At 40.7% G+C, this 22,079-nt stretch overlaps 1 protein-coding gene across 1 annotated transcript; it reads left to right on the top strand.

Annotated features, from left to right (window-relative positions):
• LOC122681827 (PRELI domain-containing protein 1, mitochondrial-like) lies at positions 1 to 1,467 on the top strand. The gene has a single exon (XM_043884318.1). The coding sequence runs from the start codon at positions 697 to 699 to the stop codon at positions 1,465 to 1,467; it is 771 nt and encodes a 256-aa protein (XP_043740253.1). The 5' UTR covers positions 1 to 696.
• The last annotated feature ends 20,612 nt before the right edge of the window (positions 1,468 to 22,079 follow it).

The following is a 22,079-nucleotide window of genomic DNA, read 5'->3' as shown; positions in this document are numbered from 1 at the left end:
CCAACAAAAAGACAAAAAGCTTTAGTGACTGACTCTGACACAGAAAGTGAAAATGAAACTCACGGTGTTGGAGGATGCTCCTCTGCTTCTGCAGAAGAGTGGACTGAAGACATTTCATGAAAATTAGAAGACTTTATAGGTGTGTCAGATGTAACGACTGAATGTATTAACCTGCAAAGCATTACTGAAATAACAGAATTAATTTTGGGTAACTGCTTTTTGGAGTTAGTCACTTCTCAAACTTTTATCACCAACAGAATGAAAAACCACGTAAAAAGTATGATAAAGCTTTAAAATGGACTCATGTAACCAACAGTGACATAAATTTCTTTTAAAGGAATTTCTTGAATTCATAATTTTGATGGACAAATGAGAAAGTCACACTGGACCCATTATTTGAAACACCTATCTTTCCCAAGGTGATGACGAGAAGAAAGTTTGAACAAATAATGACATTTCTTCACTTTAACAGTAACTTGGAAACTCCACTCTCTGAAGATAGACTTTCGTAAGTTAACACACTTTGGGGTTATTCTGACAGTTCCTCATGGCGGCAGTGGTTGGGTGTGGCGCTGTAGCAACTGAGTCGCTGCTAGCACGGCAGCCACGCTTTGAGCTCCAGCCCGGCCTCCGTGTGCACCCCGGGCTCCACACCCCTGATGCTGCCCGGGCGCTGAGCCCGCTCTGGCCGGGACGATGGTGAAGTATTTCCTGGGCCAGAGCGTGCTCCGGAGCTTCTGGGACCAAGTGTTCACTGCCTTCTGGCAGCGGTACCCGAATCCCTACGGCAAAGATGTCTCCACGGAAGACAGTGCGATCTCTGAGCAGAAGCTTCTGTCCAGACAACTCCTGACAAAGACGAACAGGATGCCCTGCTGGGCTGAGCGACTGTTTCCTGCCAATGTTGCTCACTCAGAGTACATCCTGGAGGATTCTATTGTGGCCCCACAAAACCAGACCATGACCACCTTCACCTGGAACATCAACCACGCCCGGCTGATGGTGGTGGAGGAACGATGTGTTTACCGTGCAAACTCTGATAACAGCGGCCGGACCAAAATCCGCCAGGAAGCCTGGGTCTCCAGAGCTGTCCAGGAATTTGGTCTCGTGCAGTTCAAAAGCAACGTGACCAAGACTATGAAGGGTTTTGAATACACCTTGGCCAAGCTGCAAGGTGAGGTCCCTCCCAAAACCCTTGTTGAAACAGCCAAGGAAGCCAAGGAGAAGGCCACAGAGACGGCACTGGCAGCCGGCAAGGCGGCCAACAAGCAGCAGCAGCAGTTCATGCGGCCAGCCCAGGCCCCAGACAGCAGCCTGGCAGACTACCGGCTCCAGTCCCTGTGGCCCTCCTCCTGTACTTCATTATTAAAAGCCAGCTTCCAGCCCTGTCGCCTGTCTGGGTGGTGGGCTGGGGGTAGGTGCGCTGCTTGGCATCTCCAGCACAGCCGGCTGGTCACCCATGTCTGAGCTGGGCCTCCTTATGCCTGCATCAGGTGGCTGAGGACAGAGGCGCAGTGACTTGCCCGGGGTCACGGCATCCAGGTGAAGTGGTCATAAATGCTAGACTGTAAGCTCCATGAGGGCAGGGACCATTGTTTTATCCTCTGATGTGTCCCAAGTATCTGAAACAAAATCTTGTGTGTAAAGGCACTCAATAAATACTTGTTGAATTCAACAAGAAAAAAAAAAAAAACCACTTTGGGGTTATTTTCTACCAAAATTTCAATTGATCTATATACCCAAACAGAGCTATCACTAAATGAGGCAATGATAAGGTGAAGAGGACAACTCAGATTCAAAACCTGTAAGCCAGAAAACTTACAAAATATGGAATTTTGGTCAGGATGGTTAGCGTAAGTGAAATTGGATATATATGCCACCTGAGATTTACGTGTGTGAAGGAAGGAAACCACAAGAAACAATATTATCGGTCCTACAACCTTATCTTGGCTCATGGCACCATGGTTACCAAGGTAATTATTACAACAGCGTGTCCACATCTGAAATATTGTTGAAAAATAAATCCAGAGTTTGTAGGACTATAAGAGAGAACCGTGGTCTACTAAACCAAATTAAAGGTAAACTCTCAAAATCTACAGAGTGGAAAATGACATTCTTCCAGAAGAAGGGTTTCCCCGATGGCTCAGCAGACAAGAGTCAGCCTGCAATGCAGGACACACAAGAGATGGCAGGTCTGATCATGGGTCGGGAAGATAGCCCAGATAAGGAAATGGTAACCCACTCCAGTATTCTTGCTGGAAAAATCCCACAGAGGATCATGATGGGTTACAGTCCATGAGGTCACAAAGAGTTGAACATGGTTGAGTGACTATAAGCACAACACACAGAAAGGAAAAGTGATTCTCCTTATATGGAAAGACAAAAGGCTAATCTACATGGTGACAACTATAGATAACACCTCCACACACCTCCATCTACAGGAAAGGAAGACAGGAGGACTGGCCATCAGATAAGTAAGCCCACTTACATAGTAGAGTATAATAAATATGTGAAAGGAGTTGATCGACCTGATTAATATCTGGCAAGCTTCAGTATCTTCTGGAAAACTCGAAAATGGGCTTCTATTTGAGTAATTTTGGTTTATTCGATGCATTTAAAAAATTTATTGTAGCCTGAATGCATGTAATAAAATGATTTATAAGCAATTTTTGTTACCAGTAGCCACTGACCATTCTGGTGAATGCCAAAGAATGTTCAAACTACTGCACAATTGCAATCATCTCACAAGCTAGCAAAGTAATGTGCAAAATTCTCCAAGCAAGGCTTCAACAGTATGTGAACCAAGAACTTCCAGATGTTCAAGCTGGATTTAGAAAAGGCAGAGGTACCAGAAATCAAATTGCCAACATCTGTTGGATCATAGAAAAAGCAAGAGAAGGCCAAAAAAACATCTACTTCTGCCTCACTGACTACACTAAAGCCTTTGACTGTGTTGATCACAGCAAACTGTGGAAATTCTTCAAGAGATGGGAATTCCAAACCACCTTACCTGCTTCCTGAGAAATCTGTATGCAGGTCAAGAAGCAACAGTTAGTACCAGACATGGAACCACAGACTGGTTCCAAATTGGGAAGGAGTACATCAAGGTTTATTTAACTTATATGCAGTTAAATAACTTATATGCTTATTTAACTTATATGCAGAGTACATCATGAGAAATGCTGGGCTGGATGAAGCACAAGCTGGAATCAAGACTTCTGGAAGAAAAATCAGTAACCTCAGGTATGCAAATGACACCATCCTTATGGCAGAAAGCGAAGAGGAACTAAACAGCCTCTTGATGAAAGTGAAAGAGGAGAGTGAAAAAGCTGGCTGAAAACTCAACATTCAAAAAACAAAGATCATGGCATCTGGTCCCATCATTTCATGGCAAACAGATGGGGAAACAATGGAAACAATGACAGACTTTATTTTCTTGGGCTCCAAAACCACTGCAGATGGTGACTGCAGCCATGAAATTAAGGCGCTTGCTCCTTGGAAGAAAATTTATGACCAATCTAGACAGCATATTAAAAAAGAGACATTACTATGCCAACCAAAGTCTGTCTAGTCAAAGCTATGGTTTTTCCAGTAGTCATGTATGGATGTGAGAGTTTGACCACAAAGAAAGCTGAGCACCGAAGAATTGATGCTTTTCAACCGTGGTGTTGGAAGACTCTCGAGAGTCCCTTGGACTGCAAAGAGATCAAAGCAGTCAATCGTAAAGGAAATCAGTCCTGAATATTCATTGGAAGGACTGATGCTGAGGCGGAAGCTCCAATACTACGGCCAATGATGCAGAGAACGGACTCATTGGAAAAGACCCTGATGCTGGGAAAGATCGAAGGCAGGAGAAAAGGGGGATGACAGAGGATGAGATGGTTGGATGGCATCACTGACTTGATGGACGTGAGTTTGAGCAAGCTCCAGGAGTTAGTGATGGACAGAGAAGCCTGGTGTGCTGCAGGCCATGGTTCACAAAGAGTCGGACATCACTGAGCAACTGAACCTCACTGACTGATTCTGGTGAATGCAGTGGTAGTCTCTCGCCTGGTCCTTCTTGTGGCATTTCTAAAAGAGACCCTGCAAAGATCCACCTTATCGACTATCAGGTAAAATAAAAGAACATATTCTAGAGGAAATAATACCCATAGCACTTAAAAAACAAAAGCTGCCAGACAGTGTAGAGTCTGCTCTTTACCGAGGAAAGCACAGTGAAACACTGTGCATGTGTAATAGATGTTCTGTTCTCTTGCACAGAAGTGCTTGCTACGCTGCCTATCACACTAACAAAATATAAGAATGCTTTAGTAAGACATGTACAAAGTCTCAAACAGATACATTAAGTGCAAAAGAAGCTGATATTTATTCAAACATGGGTGTTTCAGGATTCACTTACATAACAAATTGCCATCCATAGGCCTTAGCTTCTGCAAAAATTTCCCAGTCAATAATGTGTTAACAGGCTCAAGAGCACATCCCCGAACACCCAGCTATACACCTGGGTCCAGAGCAGAGGGAGCAGGCAGAATCACCCCCCTCCCATTTCTCCTTAGAAGACACCTATCTGCATACTTTCCCAGCTGCTGCTGCCTGAGGGTTCAGCTTCTAACCAGCCTTCCTGTAGGTGCTGACTGTGGTCCCTGCCTTTGAACACTGCCAAGTGGGCACTCCTTCAACCACCAGGATGTGCTAGGAACACAGGTGGTGGCTTGGACAATTACAAAGGTTATAGGAGTGTGAGCCAGCCTGATCGATAAGGCTCCTCTCCTACACAAACCACTCAAGCAAGACTAGGAGAGGAGGCTGCTTTATCTAAGGCACAGGAACAAACTCAGAGTCAAGGAAAATGAAGAAACAGAGGAATATGTTCCAAACTAGAGAACAAGATAAAACTCCAGAAACAGGTCTTAATAAAACAGAGATTAGTAAGTCGTCAGAGAGTTCAGTTAACAGGCACAAAGATACTCACTACTGTCAGGAGCATCTCTGCTCCGTCATCACTTTCATGAACAAAGAATTTCAACAAAGAGAAAGAAAATATTAAGAAGTACCAATCAGATCACAAGGCAGAGAATATAATTAACTGAACTAAAAAAAAATAGAGAGTTCAACAGCAAACTAGATCAATCATAAGAAAAGATCCATGAACTTGAGATAGAACAGTAAACCATAGGCACAAAGGACAGAAGCTCAAGAGAATGTAAGGGACTTATGGGACACTATCAAACAGACCAACACACACTTAGAAGGGCACAAGAAGGCAAAAAGAGGGAGAAAGGGAAAGAAAGCTAATTTAAAGACATAATGGCTGAAACTTCCCTAACCCGGAGAAAGAAACAGATGTCCAGATCCAGGAAGGTCAGATTTTCAAAAAGGATGAATACATAAACAGACTCATACTGAGACACATGATAATTAAATTATCAGAAAAGACAAGGAGAAAGATCTTAAAAGCAGCAAGAGAAAAACAACTTGGTACATACAAGGGAACTCATATAAAATTATCAGCAGATTTTTTTTTTTTTTTAGCAGCTTTGCAGGCCAGAAGAGACTGGGGTGTGTATTCAAACTCCTGAAAGAAAAAAACACCTACCAACCAAGAATAATCTACCCAGCAAAGTTGTCCTTCAGAAGTAAAGGAGAACTTATTACATATACAAAACCCTAAAGAGTCAACCAGAAAAAGCTATTAGAACGAATAAACAAATTCAGTAAAATTGCAGAATACAAAACCTATATACAAAAATCAACTGCATTTAAATTGCCCCTCAGAGTTGCAGAGAGAGTTTTTCAGATAAGCAAAAATTGAAGGAGTTCAGCACCAACAGACTGACCCTATTAAAAATGTAAAACAGGCTTCTTTAAGCTGAAAAAATGGTACTAATTAGTAGCAGGAAAACATATGCATAAATCTTGCTGATAAAGTTAAATATATAATCAAAGTCAGATTAATATAATGCTGTAATAGTGCTGGGCTAATCACTTATAGAAGCAAGGTCTGATGCTGTAAAGAGCAATATTGCAAAGGAGCCTGGAACGTTAGGTCCATGAATCAAGGCAAATTGGAAATGGTCAAACAGGAGATGGCAAGAGTGAACGTCGACATTCTAGGAATCAGCGAACTAAAATGGACTGGAATGGGTGAATTTAACTCAGATGACCATTATATCTACTACTGTGGGCAGGAATCCCTCAGAAGAAATGGAGTAGCCATCATGGTCAACAAAAGAGTCCGAAATGCAGTATCTGGATGCAATCTAAAAATGACAGAATGATCTCTGTTCGTTTCCAAGGGAAACCATTCAATATCACGGTAATCCAAGCCTATGCCCCAACCAGGAACACTGAAGAAGCTGAAGTTGAACGGTTCTATGAAGACCTACAAGATCTTTTAGAACTAACACCCAAAAAAGATGTCCTTTTCATTATAGGGGACTGGAATGCAAAAGTAGGAAGTCAAGAAACACCTGGAGTAACAGGCAAATTTGGCCTTGGAGTACAGAATGAAGCAGGGCAAAGGCTAACAGAGTTCTGCCAAGAGAACACACTGGTCATAGCAAACACCCTCTTCCAACAACACAAGAGAAGACTCTACACATGGACATCATCAGATGGTCAACACCAAAATCAGATTGATTATATTCTTTGCAGCCAAAGATGGAGAAGCTCTATACAGTCAGCAAAAACAAGACCAGGAGCTGACTGTGGCTCAGATCATGAACTCTTTATTGCCAAATTCAGACTTAAACTGAAGAAAGTAGGGAAAACCACTAGACCATTCAGGTATGACCTAAATCAAATCCCTTATGATTATACAGTGGAAGTGAGAAATAGATTTAAGGGACTAGACCTGATAGACAGAGAGCCTGATGAACTGTGGACAGAGGTTCATGACATTGTACAGGAGACAGGGATCAAGACCATCCCCATGGAAAAGAAACGCAAAAAGGCAAAATAGCTGTCTGAGGAGGCCTTACAAATAGCTGTGAAAAGAAGAGAAGCAAAAAGCAAAGGAAAAAAGGAAAGATATTCCCATTTGAATACAGAGTTCCAAAGAATAGCCAGGAGAGATAAGAAAGCCTTCCTCAGTGATCAATGCAAAGAAATAGAGGAAAACAACAGAATGGGAAAGACTAGAGATCTCTTCAAGAAAATTAGAGATATCAAGGGAAAATTTCAGGCAAAGATGGGTTCGATAAAGGACAGAAATGGTATGGACCTAACAGAAGCAGAAGATATTAAGAAGAGGTGGCAAGAATACACAGAAGAACTGTACAAAAAAGATCTTCACGACCAAGATAATCACAATGGTGTGATCACTCACCTAGAGCCAGACATCCTGGAATGCGAAGTCAAGTGGGCCTTAGAAAGCATCATTACGAACAAAGCTAGTGGAGGTGATGGAATTCCAGTTGAGCTATTTCAAATCCTGAAAGATGATGCTGTGAAAGTGCTGCACTCAATATGTCAGCAAATTTGGAAAAATCAGCAGTGGCCACAGGACTGGAAAAGGTCAGTTTTCATTCCAATCCCTAAGAAAGGCAATCCCAAAGAATGCTCAAACTACCACACAATTGCACTCATCTCACACGCTAGTAAAGTAATGCTCAAAATTCTCCAAGCCAGGCTTCAGCAATACGTGAACCGTGAACTTCCAGATGTTCAAGCTGGTTTTAGAAAAGGCAGAGGAACCAGAGATCAGATTGCCAACATCAGCTGGATCATCGAAAAAGCAAGAGAGTTCCAGAAAAACATCTACTTCTGCTTTACTGACTATGCCAAAGCCTTTGACTGTGTGAATCACAATAAACTGTGGAAAATTCTGAAAGAGATGGGAATACCAGACCACCTGATCTGCCTCTTGAGAAACCTGTATGCAGGTCAGGAAGCAACAGTTAGAACTGGACATGGAACAACAGACTGGTTCCAAATAGGAAAAGGAGTATGTCAAGGTTGTATATTGTCACCCTGCTTCTTTAACTTATATGCAGAGTACATCATGAGAAACGCTAGGCTGGAAGAAGTACAAGCTGGAATCAAGATTGCTGGGAGAAATATCAATAACCTCAGATATGCAGATGACACCACCCTTATGGCAGAAAGTGAAGAGGAACTAAAAAGCCTCTTGATGACAGTGAAAGAGGAGAGTGAAAAAGTTGGTTTAAAGCTTAACATTCAGAAAACTAAGATCATGGCATCTGGTCCCCTCATCTCATGGGAAATAGATGGGGAGACAGTGGAAACAGTGTCAGACTTTATTTCCTTGGGCTCCAAAATCACTGCAGATGGTGACTGCAGCCATGAAATTAGAAGATGCTTACTCCTTGGAAGGAAAGTTATGACCAACCTAGACAGCATATTAAAAAGCAGAGACATTACTTTGCCAACAAAGGTCCGCCTGGTCAAGGCTATGGTTTTTCCAGTAGTCATGTATGGATGTGAGAGTTGGACTGTAAAGAATGCTGAGTGCCAAAAAATTGATGCTTTTGAACTGTGGTGTTGGAGAAGACTCTTAAGAGTCCCTTGGACTGCAAGGAGATCCAACCAGTCCTGGGTTGGAGATCAGTCCAAAGGAGATCAATCCTGGGTCTTCACTGGAAGGACTGATGCTGAAGCTGAAACTCCAGTACTTTGGCCACCTCATGTGAAGAGTTGACTCATTGGAAAAGACCCTGATGCTGGGAGGGATTGGGGCAGGAGGAGAAGGGGATGACAGAGGATGAGATGGCTGGATGGCATCACTGACTTGATGGACATGGGTTTGAGTAAGCTCTGGGAGCTGGTGAAGGACAGGGAGGCCTGGCGTGCTGCGATTCATGGGGTCACAAAGAGTCGGACATGACTGAGCGACTGAACTGAACTGAACTGAATCACTTATAAAGCCAGTATAAAGGTTAAAAAGAAAAAAGTTAAAAAAAAAAACACTATAACTACAATAGTTTGTTAAAGATACTAAAGATAAAATGATTGCAAATATGACATCAAAAACATAAAATGTGATGGGAGGAGATGGTAAAAATATACAATTTTAGAATCATTCAAACTTAGGTTGTTATCAGCTTATAATAGACTGTTATAACTCTTAGATGTTGCTATGTAGGCCTCATGGTAACCATAAAGCAAAACCCTATAGAAGACACACAAAAGATAAAGAAATCTATGCATACCACTCAGAAAAATCATCAAATCATAAAGGAAGAGAGCAAGCAAAGAAGAAAGGAACAGAGGAATTACAAAACAGCCAGAAAACAATTAACAAAATGTCAATAAATCCATGTTAGTAAAAGCAGAGATGTCACTTTGCCACCAAAGGTCTGTATAGTCAAAGGTATGGTTCTTCCAGTAGTAATGTATGGATGTGAGAGTTGGACCATAAAGAAAGCTGAGCACCAAAGAATTGATGCTTTCGAACTGTGAGGCTAGAGAAGATTCCTGAGAGTCCTGTGGACAGCCAGAAGATCAAACCAGTCAATCGTAAGGAAATCAACTCTGAATATTCATTAGAAGAATTAGTGTTGAAGTGGAAGCTCCAATACTTTGGCCACCTGATGAGAAGAGCTGACTCACTGGAAGAGACCCTGATGCTGGGAAAGACTAAGGGCAACAGGAGAAGGAGACAACAGAAGATGAGATGGCTGGCTGGCATCCTGACTCAATGGACATGAGTTTGAGGATACTCCGGGAGATGGTGAAGGAGGGAAGCCTGTTGTGCTGTACTTCATGGGACTGCAAAGAGTCGGACATGACTGACTGACTGAACAACAACAAATAATTGCATTAAATGTAAATGAACTGAATTCTCCAGAAAAAAAAAAACAAGAGAGAGAGAGACAAAGTGGCTGAATAGATTAAAAGAAAAACAAACACAAACCCAAAACCAAGAACCATCAATGTGCTACCTATGAGAGACTCATCTCAGATTTATACGCACAAACTAAAGGTGAAGGGATGGAAAAAAAATATTTCATAAAAATGTAAACCCTCAAAAGCTAGGGTAACTATAGTTAAATAGACCTTAAGATAAATTTTGTAATAAGAGACAAAGAAGATCATCACGTAACTATAAAGGGGCCAATCCAACAACAGGACATAACATTTGCAACTACTTATGCACTCAACTTAGAAACACCTAAATATATCAAACAAATATTAACAGACCTAAAGAGAGAAATAGACAGCAATACTATAATAGTAGGGACTTCTATGTTTCTATTGACTATATTTTCATCAATGGATAGATCATCTAGAGAGAAAATCAATAAGAAAACACTAGACCTAACTGACATGTTAGACCAGATAAACTTGGCAGACATTTAAGAACATTCCATCCAACAGCAGCAGAACACACATTCTTCAAGATACATGGAACATTATTCAAGACAGATCACACAAAACAAGTCTCAACAAATTTAAGAGGACTGAAATTATATCAAGCATCTTTTCCAACCAAGAAGTATGAGACTAGAAACCAATTATAAGAAAAAAACTGTAAAATTCACAGATACGTGGAGATTAAACAGCACGTTACTGAACAATCAAGGAATCAAAAAAAATTAAGAGAAACAAAAACATCATGAGAGAAACGAAAATGCAGCAAAAGCAGTTATAGGAGAGATTAAGTGAGAAATGCCTACATTAAGAAACAAAAAAGCTCAGTACAGTAAACAACTCTCCAAGAAATTTAGAAAAAGAACAAGCTAAGCCCAAGGTTAGTAATAGGAAGGAAATAACAAAGATCAGAGCAGAAATAAATAAAATGGAGATTAAAATGACAAACGATCAATGAAACTAAAAACTGGTTTTGAAAAGATAAACAAAATATGCAAATCTTTACCCACCAAGAGAAAAAGAGAGGACTCATAATTAGAAATGAAAGATGAAATTTTACAACAAATATCACAGAAATGCAACAATCATAAAATACGTTTCTTTCGGCTGCCCTATGTGGCTGTGGGATCTTAATTCCCTGATGAGGGGTAGAACCTGTGCAGAACAGAGTCCTAGCCATTGGACTGCCAGGGAGTTCCCTTAAGAGACTGTTATGTACAATTAATGCCAACAAAGCAAACAATTGAGAATAAGTGCATGTACTCATAGAAACATAAAACCTTCCTAGACTGAATCGTGAAGAAACAGAAGATATGATATGACCAAGCTATTACTAGTAAGCCGATTGCATCAGTAATCAAAACCTCTCAGCAAGTAAAGGAGAAGGCAATGGAACCCCACTCCAGTACTCTTGCCTGGAAAATCCCATGGACGGAGCAGCCTGGTAGGCTACAGTCCACAGGGTCACAAGGAGTGGGACACGGCTGAGCGACTTCGCTTTCACTTTTCACTTTCATGCATTGGAGAAGGAAATGGCAACCCACTCCAGTGTTCTTACCTGGAGAATCCTAGGGACAGAGGAGCCTGGTGGGCTGCCGTCTACGGGGTCGCACAGAGTCGGACATGACTGAAGCGACTTAGCAGCAGCAGCAAGTAAAAGTCCAGACCAGATGACTTTGTTGGTTATATTCTTCTAAACATTTAAGAACTAATACCAATTTTTCTCAAACTGTTAAAAAAAAAAACAAACAAACAGAAAAGAATACTTGCAAACATTCTACTAGGCCAGAATTACCTACCGTGATACCAAGACCAGAAAAAAAAAAAGCACAAGAAAATTATAGGCCAGTATCCCAGATGAAAATACAAGCAAAAATCCTCTAAAAATTCAACAATATTCAACATTCAACCACATTAATGGGAACACAGAGCATGATCAAGTGGGATTTATTTCAGGAATACAAAAAGCATGGCTCAACACCCACAAATCAATGTGATATACCACATTAACAGAATCCAAGATAAATATGACCATCTCAGTAATGCAGAAAACAGTACTGGACAAAATTCAACATCCATTCATAATAGAAACTCTCAATTAACTGGATACAGAGTGACTGAAACTCAACATAATAAAAGCCGTATGTGGCAAGCACATAGCTAATATCACACTCAGTGGTGAAAGTTTAAAGTTTATTTTCCAAGATCAAGAATAAAACGAGGACACCCACTCTGATCAGTTTTATTCAATCAAGTACTGGAAATCCTAACCAGGCCATCACACAAGGAAACAAATAAAAAGCATCCAAATCAGCTTAGAAAAAGTAAAACTGTCTTTATTTGCAGATGCTATGTCACAAAGAACTTTCTTGGTGGCTCAGACAAACTCCTGCAATGACGGAGACCTGGGTCCAATCCCTGGGTCGGAAAGATCCCCTGGAGAAGAGAATGTCAATCCACTCCAGTATTCTTGCCTGCAGAATCCCACAGCAGAGGAGCCTGGCGGGCTATAGTCCACAGGGTGGCAAAGAGTTGGACATGACTGAGCAACTAACACACATGCCAATATATATAGAAAACTCCAAAAACTACACCAAAAAATGTTAGACAAATTAAGTAAAGTTGTAGGATATAAAACATACAAAATCAGTTATTATACACACACACACAAAACCACAAGCAAACTGAATCATTCACTCAACATTCAAAGTATAGTAGATAAGAATTTAAAACAACCTTTGGCACTACAGAGCAAGGACCATAAGGAAATGAGGAAAGAAACACTATATGTTAGTCACTCAGTCATGTCTGACTCTTTGCAACTCCATGGACTGTAGCTTGCCAGCCTCCTCTGTCCATGGAATTTTCCAGGCAAGAATACTTGAGTGTGTTGCCATTTCCTTCTGCAGGGCATCTTCCCAACTCAGGGATCAAACCCAGGTCTCCTGCATTACAGGCAGATTCTTTACTGTCTGAGCCAGCAGGGAAGCCCCATAGTGGGCTTTTAAAGAAGCATTAAAGTAATGAAAAGCAATGCTTATTCCTCTACCTCTGCATAAGGATTTAACTAGTAAACATTAACAAAGGGAAGGGAAGGGAAGGGAAGTTGCTCAGTCGTGTCCAACTCTTTGCGACCCCATGGACTGAAGCCTATCAGGCTCCTCCGTCCATGGAATTTTCCAGGCAAGGGTACTGGAGTGGGATGCCTTTTCCTTCTCCATAACAAAGGGAAGTTATTAGTAAATATCTCAAAAGCAAATGAGCTGCTTATAAACAGTTTATTAGAATAAACTCATTGGACTTCCCTGGTGATGCAGTGGATAAGAACCCACCTGCCAATGCAGGGGACATGGGCTTGATCCTGTTCTGGGAAGATTCCACATGCCGTGAAGCAACTATGCCCGTGTGCCACAGCTGCTGAGCCCGTGCTCCAGAGCCCACAAGCTACAACTACGATTGTAGCTTGTGGGTCTGCACGATGCAATTACTGCGGCCTGTGCTCCAAAATAAAGAGTAGCCCCTGCTCACTGCAATTAGAGAAAGCCCACACAAAGCAACAAAGACCGAACACAGCCAAAAACAAAATAAATAGATTTTTTAAAAAGAACAAACTCGTCTATGTTGCAAAATGGTGAGAAGAGGTGACAAGCCTCACAAGCCTGGTGATATCTGATTGTCCAAGAAAAGAAACTTAGGTCAACTTTAAAATTACAAAAATTACAAATTTCAACTTTTACAAAGGTACAGCTTTTTGGAAATGGGTACAACCTTATCTAGAGAGTAAAAATAACATCATAGCTGGCGTAAAGCAGTCACCAATTAAGAAGCTCAACAATAACTTTATCTTAATATCAACAATAAGCATATCAACTCCTAGTTTTACACTGGACTGATCTATTAGCCAAAAGAAGCAATAATGTTAATGTGAGTAACAAGAACTATTTCTCCTTGGGTAAGCTTACATCAGTCACTGATAGTTAACAGCAAATAAACACAATTCAACATCAAAATACATACTAAGTACACTGTTAACCCAACACACGCATGCACTCAAGCAAAGATTTCTTAAAGAATAAAGGGAACTCAGCAAATACAAACCCCACTTGTTTACCAGAAATCCATCACCTCTAGCATAACCAGTATTACAGGCACTGCCTGCCTGGTGGTGACCGTTAAACAGCTGAGGTACCGCGACAATGCAAAGGTGGCATCCTCATTTGTTCTCTGAGTAAGGACTGCTATGAATAGCCACACGAGGGTTTTGCTGTCTCTAACCTTCAGTCAGTGAAACTGACCTTCCCATGAAGAGACAGGTATAACAAAATATGATGAGATGACCCTATGGAGTTTTAATTAATTAGCCCAAAGACCCTAAATTAAACCAAGGGATAACAAAATTTTCATATAGGTTGATGGTTTTGGTTGGGGTGACCTTGGAGAACAGATCTGAGTGATTAAAATCTAGACTGACTTACTAGTCAAAATATATTATTGATATGTTTTATTTATATATATATTATTTGCATATTTATTGATATTATTTTTTTAAAGTTTTTAATAAATTTAAAGATAGGCTACATTCGAGCAATGAGTGACAGTTTTAATCAAAACAGTAATTAATATAAAAACTGACATATAAAAAAACTGACATATAAAACATGGGTTTTAAGTGCAGTAATTATAGGGAAAGCATTTCAAAATGAAGGTTAAAATTCAGGATTTTTTTTTTTTAAATACAGTACTTAAAACATACAAGACTACTACTCTTTAGCAGAATGTCTCCACAAAAATGAACTTTTGAGCAATCATAACCAATATATGGGGTCCCTGGGGAGCTCAGTTGGTAAAGAATCCACCTGCGATGCTGGAGACCCCAGTTCAATTCCTGGGTCAGGAAGTTCCCCTGGAGAAGGGACAGGCTACCCACTCCAGTATTCTTGACCTTCCCAGGTGGCTCAGATGGTAAAGAATCTGCCTGCAGTGCGGGAGACCTGGTTTCGATCCCTGGGTTGGGAAGGTCCCAGGAGCAGGGAATGGCAACGTGCTTCAGTGTTCTGGACCGACAGTCCCCATGGACAGAAGAGCCTGGTGGGCTACAGTCCATGGGGTCGCAGAGTCAGACACGACTGAATGACTAAGCACAGCACAGCACAACCAGTGTACAGAGAAGGTCAAATCAAGACCGTACACATTATGCTGTTTTCAGCAAAAGTAGAGGTACAGCTTACCCTGAAAGAAAAGCAAGAAAGACCAACACCAAGCTCTCTATTTTTCAAGTTCTGGAAACTTTAACATGGTAATTTAAGGAATGTTTAAGAAGATACAAGTTCATGTGGTAACCAAATTGGACTTCACAAAGTATTTGAATAGAATGCAAGCATAAATACAGAATTTTGGATGGCAGCGACGTTCAGTTAAATTCTATTCACCCTTACCAGCCAATTCATATTAGTGAGGGAAATTAATTTTTATTATGCAAAGTGGGTCACATATAGAGGAAAAAATATTTTTCCATCATAACTGAATTATAGACAGTGAAATAAGATAAATTCCTTCAAGTTCTGTTTAAAAGAATGAGTACCTATTTATTAAATCTATAGCTATAGCCTTTACGGTCTTGATTTATAATATAAATCACATAGTGCATAATCATATAGTCACCAATAAACTCTTTAAAAGTGACTGCAACTTTAAAATTATTGGAAAAGCAACCCTAACTAGTGGAGATCCCAAGAAAGAACTAGAAAAAGGAGTTCTACATTCTGATCTAAACTCCACCAGTTATTAGCTTTGAGACCTGCTTACCTTTTTTTTTTTTCATTATTCATTTGTTCCTTTATTATTTTTTTTCAATTATTTTTATTAGTTGGAGGCTAATTACTTCGCAACATTGCAGTGGGTTTTGTCATACATTGACATGAATCAGCCATGTAGTTACATGTATTCCCCATCCCGATCCCCCCTCCCACCTCTCCCCCCACCCAATGTGTGGCTCAGCTGGTAAAGAATCCGCCTGCAATGCGGGAGACCTGGGTTCCATCCCTGGGTTGGGAAGATCCCCTGGAGAAGGGAAAGGCTACCTACTCCAGTATTTTGGCCTGGAGAATTCAATGGACTATACAGTCCATGGGGTCGCAAAGAGTTGGACATGACTGGGCGACTTTCACTTTCACTTTCATGGTCTTAAAACCTGCTTACCTTTGATAAACATTCAAAAGGTGTAGAGAAAAAAATAAGAAAGAAAAAGATGACTCTAGATTTTACAGACAGGAAGAATGGAGTAAATGATGATGCCCTGATAGGAAACCATATTATAATGGGCAGCATCTGGAAAGGCTAATTCTTTGGGGGAGTAAAGGATTTTAAATTACGTCAAGTTTAGGTTTGCTGGCAGCATAAGTCAGCGCACTAAAAATGTAGGCTTAAGGACAAATTGAGGCTGTGCCAACAGGTAAGTTCTCTGTGACAGTGAAGATAATTGGAGAATTGGACTTTGGTTGATGTCAGCATTCTTCAATGGAACTTTTTGAGACGATGGAAATGTGCTGTATCTGCATTTTCCAGTATGGTAGCCACCAGCCGCAAGTAGCTGCTGGTACTACTGAGGAAGTAAATTTTGATTTTAATTAATCATACAATAAAATCATACAATAGAGTATTATTTAGCAATAAATGAGCTATCAAGCCATGGAGAGACACACAAGAACCTTAAACATACATTGCTAAGTAAAAGACGACAATCTCACCCATAGAACTGTACAACGGACAGTCAACTGTAACATAAGCTATGGACTTCAGTTAATAATTTGTCAGTACTGGTGTATCAGTGATAACAAACGCACCAAACTCATGTAAAATGAAGTAATTGTGTAACTGTGGGGGAAGGCATACATGGAAACTAAATTTTCAGTGCAATCTTTCTGTAAACCTAAAACTGTTCTGTAAAATAGTCCATTAAAACTTTAAATAATCACATGTACCTAGTGGCTGGTATTAAACAGCACATGTCTATATTAATGAAAAGACTGATAGGGGAAGAAAATGAGAATGGTGTTTCCTTTTTTACCACCAACTCCATAAATATACAAAGTTTATTTTTATCTTGAATACCAACATTTGAGAGCAGAAAATGTTCAAATACTCTAGATGAATATCTTTCTAAACTGATTTTTATTAAAATTTAAGTAATAACATTTATTGACTGGGTACTATACTAAAGATATATGTTAGATCATTTAAATTTTAAAACAATCCTTTAAAAAAAGGCATTACCATTTCTGTTTTCAGAGATAAGAATCATATACTTATATAATAAAAGATGGGAACTAAGATACATCTGACTCCAAAGTCTATGTTCTGTATATAGTTCTATGATTTCCCAAATCACATAAGTGAATTTTTCCAAAATGAATCTACCATCAATAGGTCATACAGCAGAATACCTAATTAATTAATGATACACTGTGTGTGTGTGTTAGTCACTCAGTCGTGTCCGACTCTGAGACCCCATGGACTGTAGCCTGCCAGGCTCCTCTGTCCATAGAATTCTCCAGGCAAGAATACTGGAGTGGGCTGCGATTCCCTTCTCCAGGGGATCTTCCTGACCCAGGACTGAACCTGGGTTTCCTGCACTGCAGGCAGATGCTTTACCATCAGAGTACTAGGGAAGCCCAATGATACACTAAAGAGTCTAAAGAAGTGTCTTTGTGTTAAACTGTCCCAAGCTAATGTGATAATACTGGGCTGGATGAGTCACAGCCGGAATCAAGACTTCTGGGAGAAATATCAAGAACCTCAGATATGCAGATGATACCCCTCTAATGGCAGAAAGTGAAGAGGAACTAAAGAGCCTCTTAATAAGGTTGATAGAAGAGGGCGAAAAAGATGACTTCAAATTCAACATTCATAAAAACTAAGATCAGGACATCCAGTCCCATCACTTCAAGGCAAATAGAAGGGGGTAAAGTGGGAAATGACAGACTTTATTTTCTTGGGCTCCTAAATCACTGCAGATGGTGACTGCAGTCATGAAATTAAAGGACGTTCGCTTCTTAGAAGGAAAGCTATGACAAACCTAAACAGCATATTAAAAAGCAGAGACACCACTTTGCTGACAAAAGTCCATATAGTCAAAGCTATGGTTTTTCCAGTAGTCATGTACAGGTGTGACAGTTGGACCATAAAGAAGCTTGAGTGCCTAAGAACTGATGCCTTCAAATCATGGTGCTGGAGAAGACGCTCGAGAGTCCCTTGGACTGCCAGGAGATCAAACCAGTCAATTCTAAAGGAAATCAGTCCTGAATATTCACTGGAAGGACTGATGGTGGAGCTGAAGCTCCAATACTTTGGCTACCTGATGGGAAGAACCGACTCACTGGAAAAGATTCTGATCCTGGGAAAGACGTGCTGTTTCGAGCAGCAGCTCCTCTCAGCTCCAAGTCCCCATGGCTGTTGCCACTGCCGTGGCAGCCGTCGCTGACTCTGCACCAGGCCGCCGGGCCACGGCCACTGCAACCACCACCAGCACCGCCTCTGACCTCCCACCTGCTGCGGAGGCTGCTCCTGCGGCAGGGGCCGTCTTGTTGGGCTGCCTCCTTTTCCTCCTCCATCCTGTTGCTCGTTGACCTCATCCCCTTCCTCTCCCTTGGGTTCCCGATATCATTCACTGATCCAAAAACTGATCACTGGAACAAGTTACCCTAGGGATAGCAGTGAAATCCTATTCTAGAGTTCATATCGACAATGTATTTGTCATAAATGATTTACCATCTCAATGCTGGATCAGGATATCCCAATAGTGCACTATTAAAGATCGTTTGTTCAGTGATTAAAGTGCTACATGGGAAGGAGAACACATGTAAATCCAGGGCTGATTCATGTCAATGTATAGCAAAAACCACTACAATACTGTAAAGTAATTAGCCTCCAACTAATAAAAATAAATGGGGGAAAAAAAAAAAGTAAATATGTGATCTGAGCTCAGACCAGAGTAATCTAGGCCAGTTTCTATCTACTATATATTTTTCCCAGTGTGAGAGGACATGAGAAATAAGGTCTACATTTAAAAAGTGTCTTAAAACCAATTAATGATATAATCTTAATTTAATTAATATATACAAAACCTTACCCAAGAACAGAGTTTGTTAGAGCACAACTGGGTAACTGCACAAAGTTTAAACCTTTAACACCAGAGGTTCAAATCCTCTCCCTGACAAAATGTTCATAATTTTGTTTATAATGAGTTTATAAATGTTTTATTCATAATGAGTATTACTTCTTAATACTTGTTATTCCTATTCTTCTAGCCATGGGATTTCTCACATTAACTGAATGAAAAGTTCTAGGTTACATGCAACTTTGAAAAGGACCAAATAACACTGTACCATATGGCCTATTACAACCTACTGCTGATGTAGTCAAATTATTCATTAAAGGATCACATGACCAGCTACATCTTCCATTTCCATATTTATCATCACACCCACTTTAGCCCTAATCTTAGCTCTAACCATACGCATTCCCTGACCTGTACATCGTGAAAGTAGTGTCAGTCACTCAGTTGTGTCCACCTCTTTGTGACCTCATGACTGTAGCCCACCAGGCTCCTCTGTCCATGGAATTCTCCAGGCAAGAATACTGGAGTGGGCAGCCCGTACCTTACCCCCTCATTAACAAAAACTTAGAGAAGTATCACTGATATTTAGACCAGCTACGTCAAGCCTAACTGTCTATTTTATCCTATGATCCGGATGAGCTTCCAATTCAAGATGTGCACTAATGGGAGCTCTACGGGCAACAGCACCAATACTTTAATGTGAAGTAATGCTAGAGACTCTTCTTCTATCAGTCCTTTTAATAAATGCATCCTGGGACTTCCCTGGTGGTTCAGTGGTTAAGAATCTGCCTGCCAACGCAGAGGACATGGACTAGATCCCTGGTCCGGGAGGATCCACATACTGCAGAGCAACTAAGCCTGTGCACCACAACTACGGAAGTCTGCGTGCTCCAGGGACTGTGCTCCACAACAAGAGAAGCCACCATAGAGAGAAGCCCAAACGCCACGATGAAGAGCAGCCCCCATCCGCTGCAACTAGAGAAAGCCCTCATGCAGCAATGTACCCAGCACAGCTAAAGATAACGAGATAAAATTAATGGATCCTTTACTCTCTCAACCCTCCTCACCAAGAACATTTACGAATAATCTTCCCATCATGACCCCTAGCCATAATATGACTTATCTCTTTTCTAGCAGAAACTAACTGAACCCCCTTCAGCCTTCAAACAGAAGAATCTGAAGCTGTTTCGGGCTCCAACACAGAATACACAGCAGGCCCATTCACTATATTTTTCTCCAAAGAATATACCAACATCATAAAAATATTTTCAAAATAATCATTTTTCTAGGAGCCTTCCACAGCCCCCACACACTAGAACTATATACAACCAACTTTATTATCAAAATACTATTGCTTACAGTTTTTCCACTGTTCTAGTTTTTCCAATTGTAAAAACAGTTTTACACTGTTTACAGTGAAGTCGAGCATCCTATCCTTGAGTTCCAAAGAACAGCAAGGAGAGATAAGAAAGTCTTTAAGTGAGCAATGCAAAGAAATAGAGGAAAGCAATAGAATGGGAAAGACTAGAGATCTCTTAAAGAAAATTAAGAGATACCAAGAGAACAGTTAATGCAATGATGGGCACAATAAAGGAGAGAAACGGTACAGACTTAACAGAAGCAGAAGATATTAAGAAGAGGTGGCAAGAATATACAGAAGAATTACACAAAAAAGATCTCAATGACCCAGATAACCACAATGGTGTGATCACTCACCCAGAGCCAGACATCCTGGAGTGCGAAGTCAAGAGGGCCTTAGGAAGCATCACTACGAACAAAGCTAGTAGAGGTGATGGAATTCCACCTGAGCTATTTCAAATCCTTAAAGATGATGCTGTGAAAGTGCTGCACTCAATATGTCAGCAAATTTGAAAAAATCAGCAGTGGCCACAGGACTGGAAAAGGTCAGTTTTCATTCCAGTCCCAAAGAAGGGCAATGCCAAAGAATGTTTAAATTACTGCACAACTGTACTCATTTCACATGCTAGCAAGATCATGCTCAAAATCCTCCAAGCTAGGCTTCAACAGTATGTGAATCGAGAGCTGGATATCCAGATATACAAGATGGATTTAGAAAAGGCAGAGGAACTAGAGATCAAATTACCAACATCCATTGGGTCATAGAAAAAGCAAACAAATTCCAGAAAAACATCTATTTCTGCTTCACTGACCACACTAAAGCCTTTGACTATGTGGATCACAACAAACTGGAAAATTCTTCAAGAGATGAGAATACCAGACCACCTTACCTGCCTCCTGAGAAACCCGTATGCAGGTCAAGAACCAACAGTTAGAACCAGGCATGCAACAACGGACTGGTTCCAAATTGGGAAAGGAATACGTCAAGGCTGTATATTATCACTCTGCTTATTGAACTTATATGCAGAGTACATCATGCAAAATGCCAGGCTGGATGAAGCACAAGCTGGAATCAAGATTGCTGGGAGAAATATCAGTAACCTCAGATAATGCAGATAACACCACCTTTATGGCAGAAAGTGAAGACAAACTAAAGAACCTCTTGATGAAGGTGAAAGAGGAGAGTGAAAAAGCTGGCTTAAAACTCAACATTCAGGACTTCCCTCGTGGTCCAGTGGCTAAGACTCTGTGGTCTCAATGCAGGGGGCCTGGGTTTGATCCCTGGACAGGGACTTAGATCCCACATGCCACAACTAAGACCTGGCACAGCCAAATAAATAAATAAATTTTCAAAAAGAATAAAACAGCATTCAAAAAACTAAGACCATGGCATCCAATCCCATCACTTCACGGCAAATAGATAGGGAAACAATGGAAACAGAGACAGACTTTATTTTACTGGGCTCCAAAATCACTGCAGACAGTGACTGCAGCCATGAAATTAAAAGATGCTTGCTCCTTGGAAGAAAAGCCATGACAAACCTAGACAATATATTAAAGAGCAGAGACATTACTTTGCTGACAAAGGTCTGTCTAATCAAAGCTAAGGTTTTTCCAGTTGTCATGTATGTATTTAAGGTGAGAGCTGGACCATAAAGAAGGCTGAGCACCAAAGAATTGATGCCTTTGAACTGTGGTGTTGGAGAATCCCTTGGACTGCAAGGAGATCAAACCAGTCAATCCTAAAGGAAATCAACACTGAATATTCACTAGA

This window comes from Cervus elaphus, chromosome 23 (genome assembly GCF_910594005.1).
Source record: "Cervus elaphus chromosome 23, mCerEla1.1, whole genome shotgun sequence".
In the NCBI taxonomy this organism is placed as follows: Eukaryota; Metazoa; Chordata; class Mammalia; order Artiodactyla; family Cervidae; genus Cervus; species Cervus elaphus.
The sequence above is the reverse complement of the archived record's forward strand: the minus strand, read 5'-3'. Positions and strand labels throughout refer to the sequence as shown.

What these genes read in the sequence shown, in the direction of transcription:
- LOC122681827 (XM_043884318.1), top strand. Translation starts at nt 697, where the DNA reads ATGGTGAAGTATTTCCTGGGCCAGAGCGTGCTCCGGAGCTTCTGGGAC.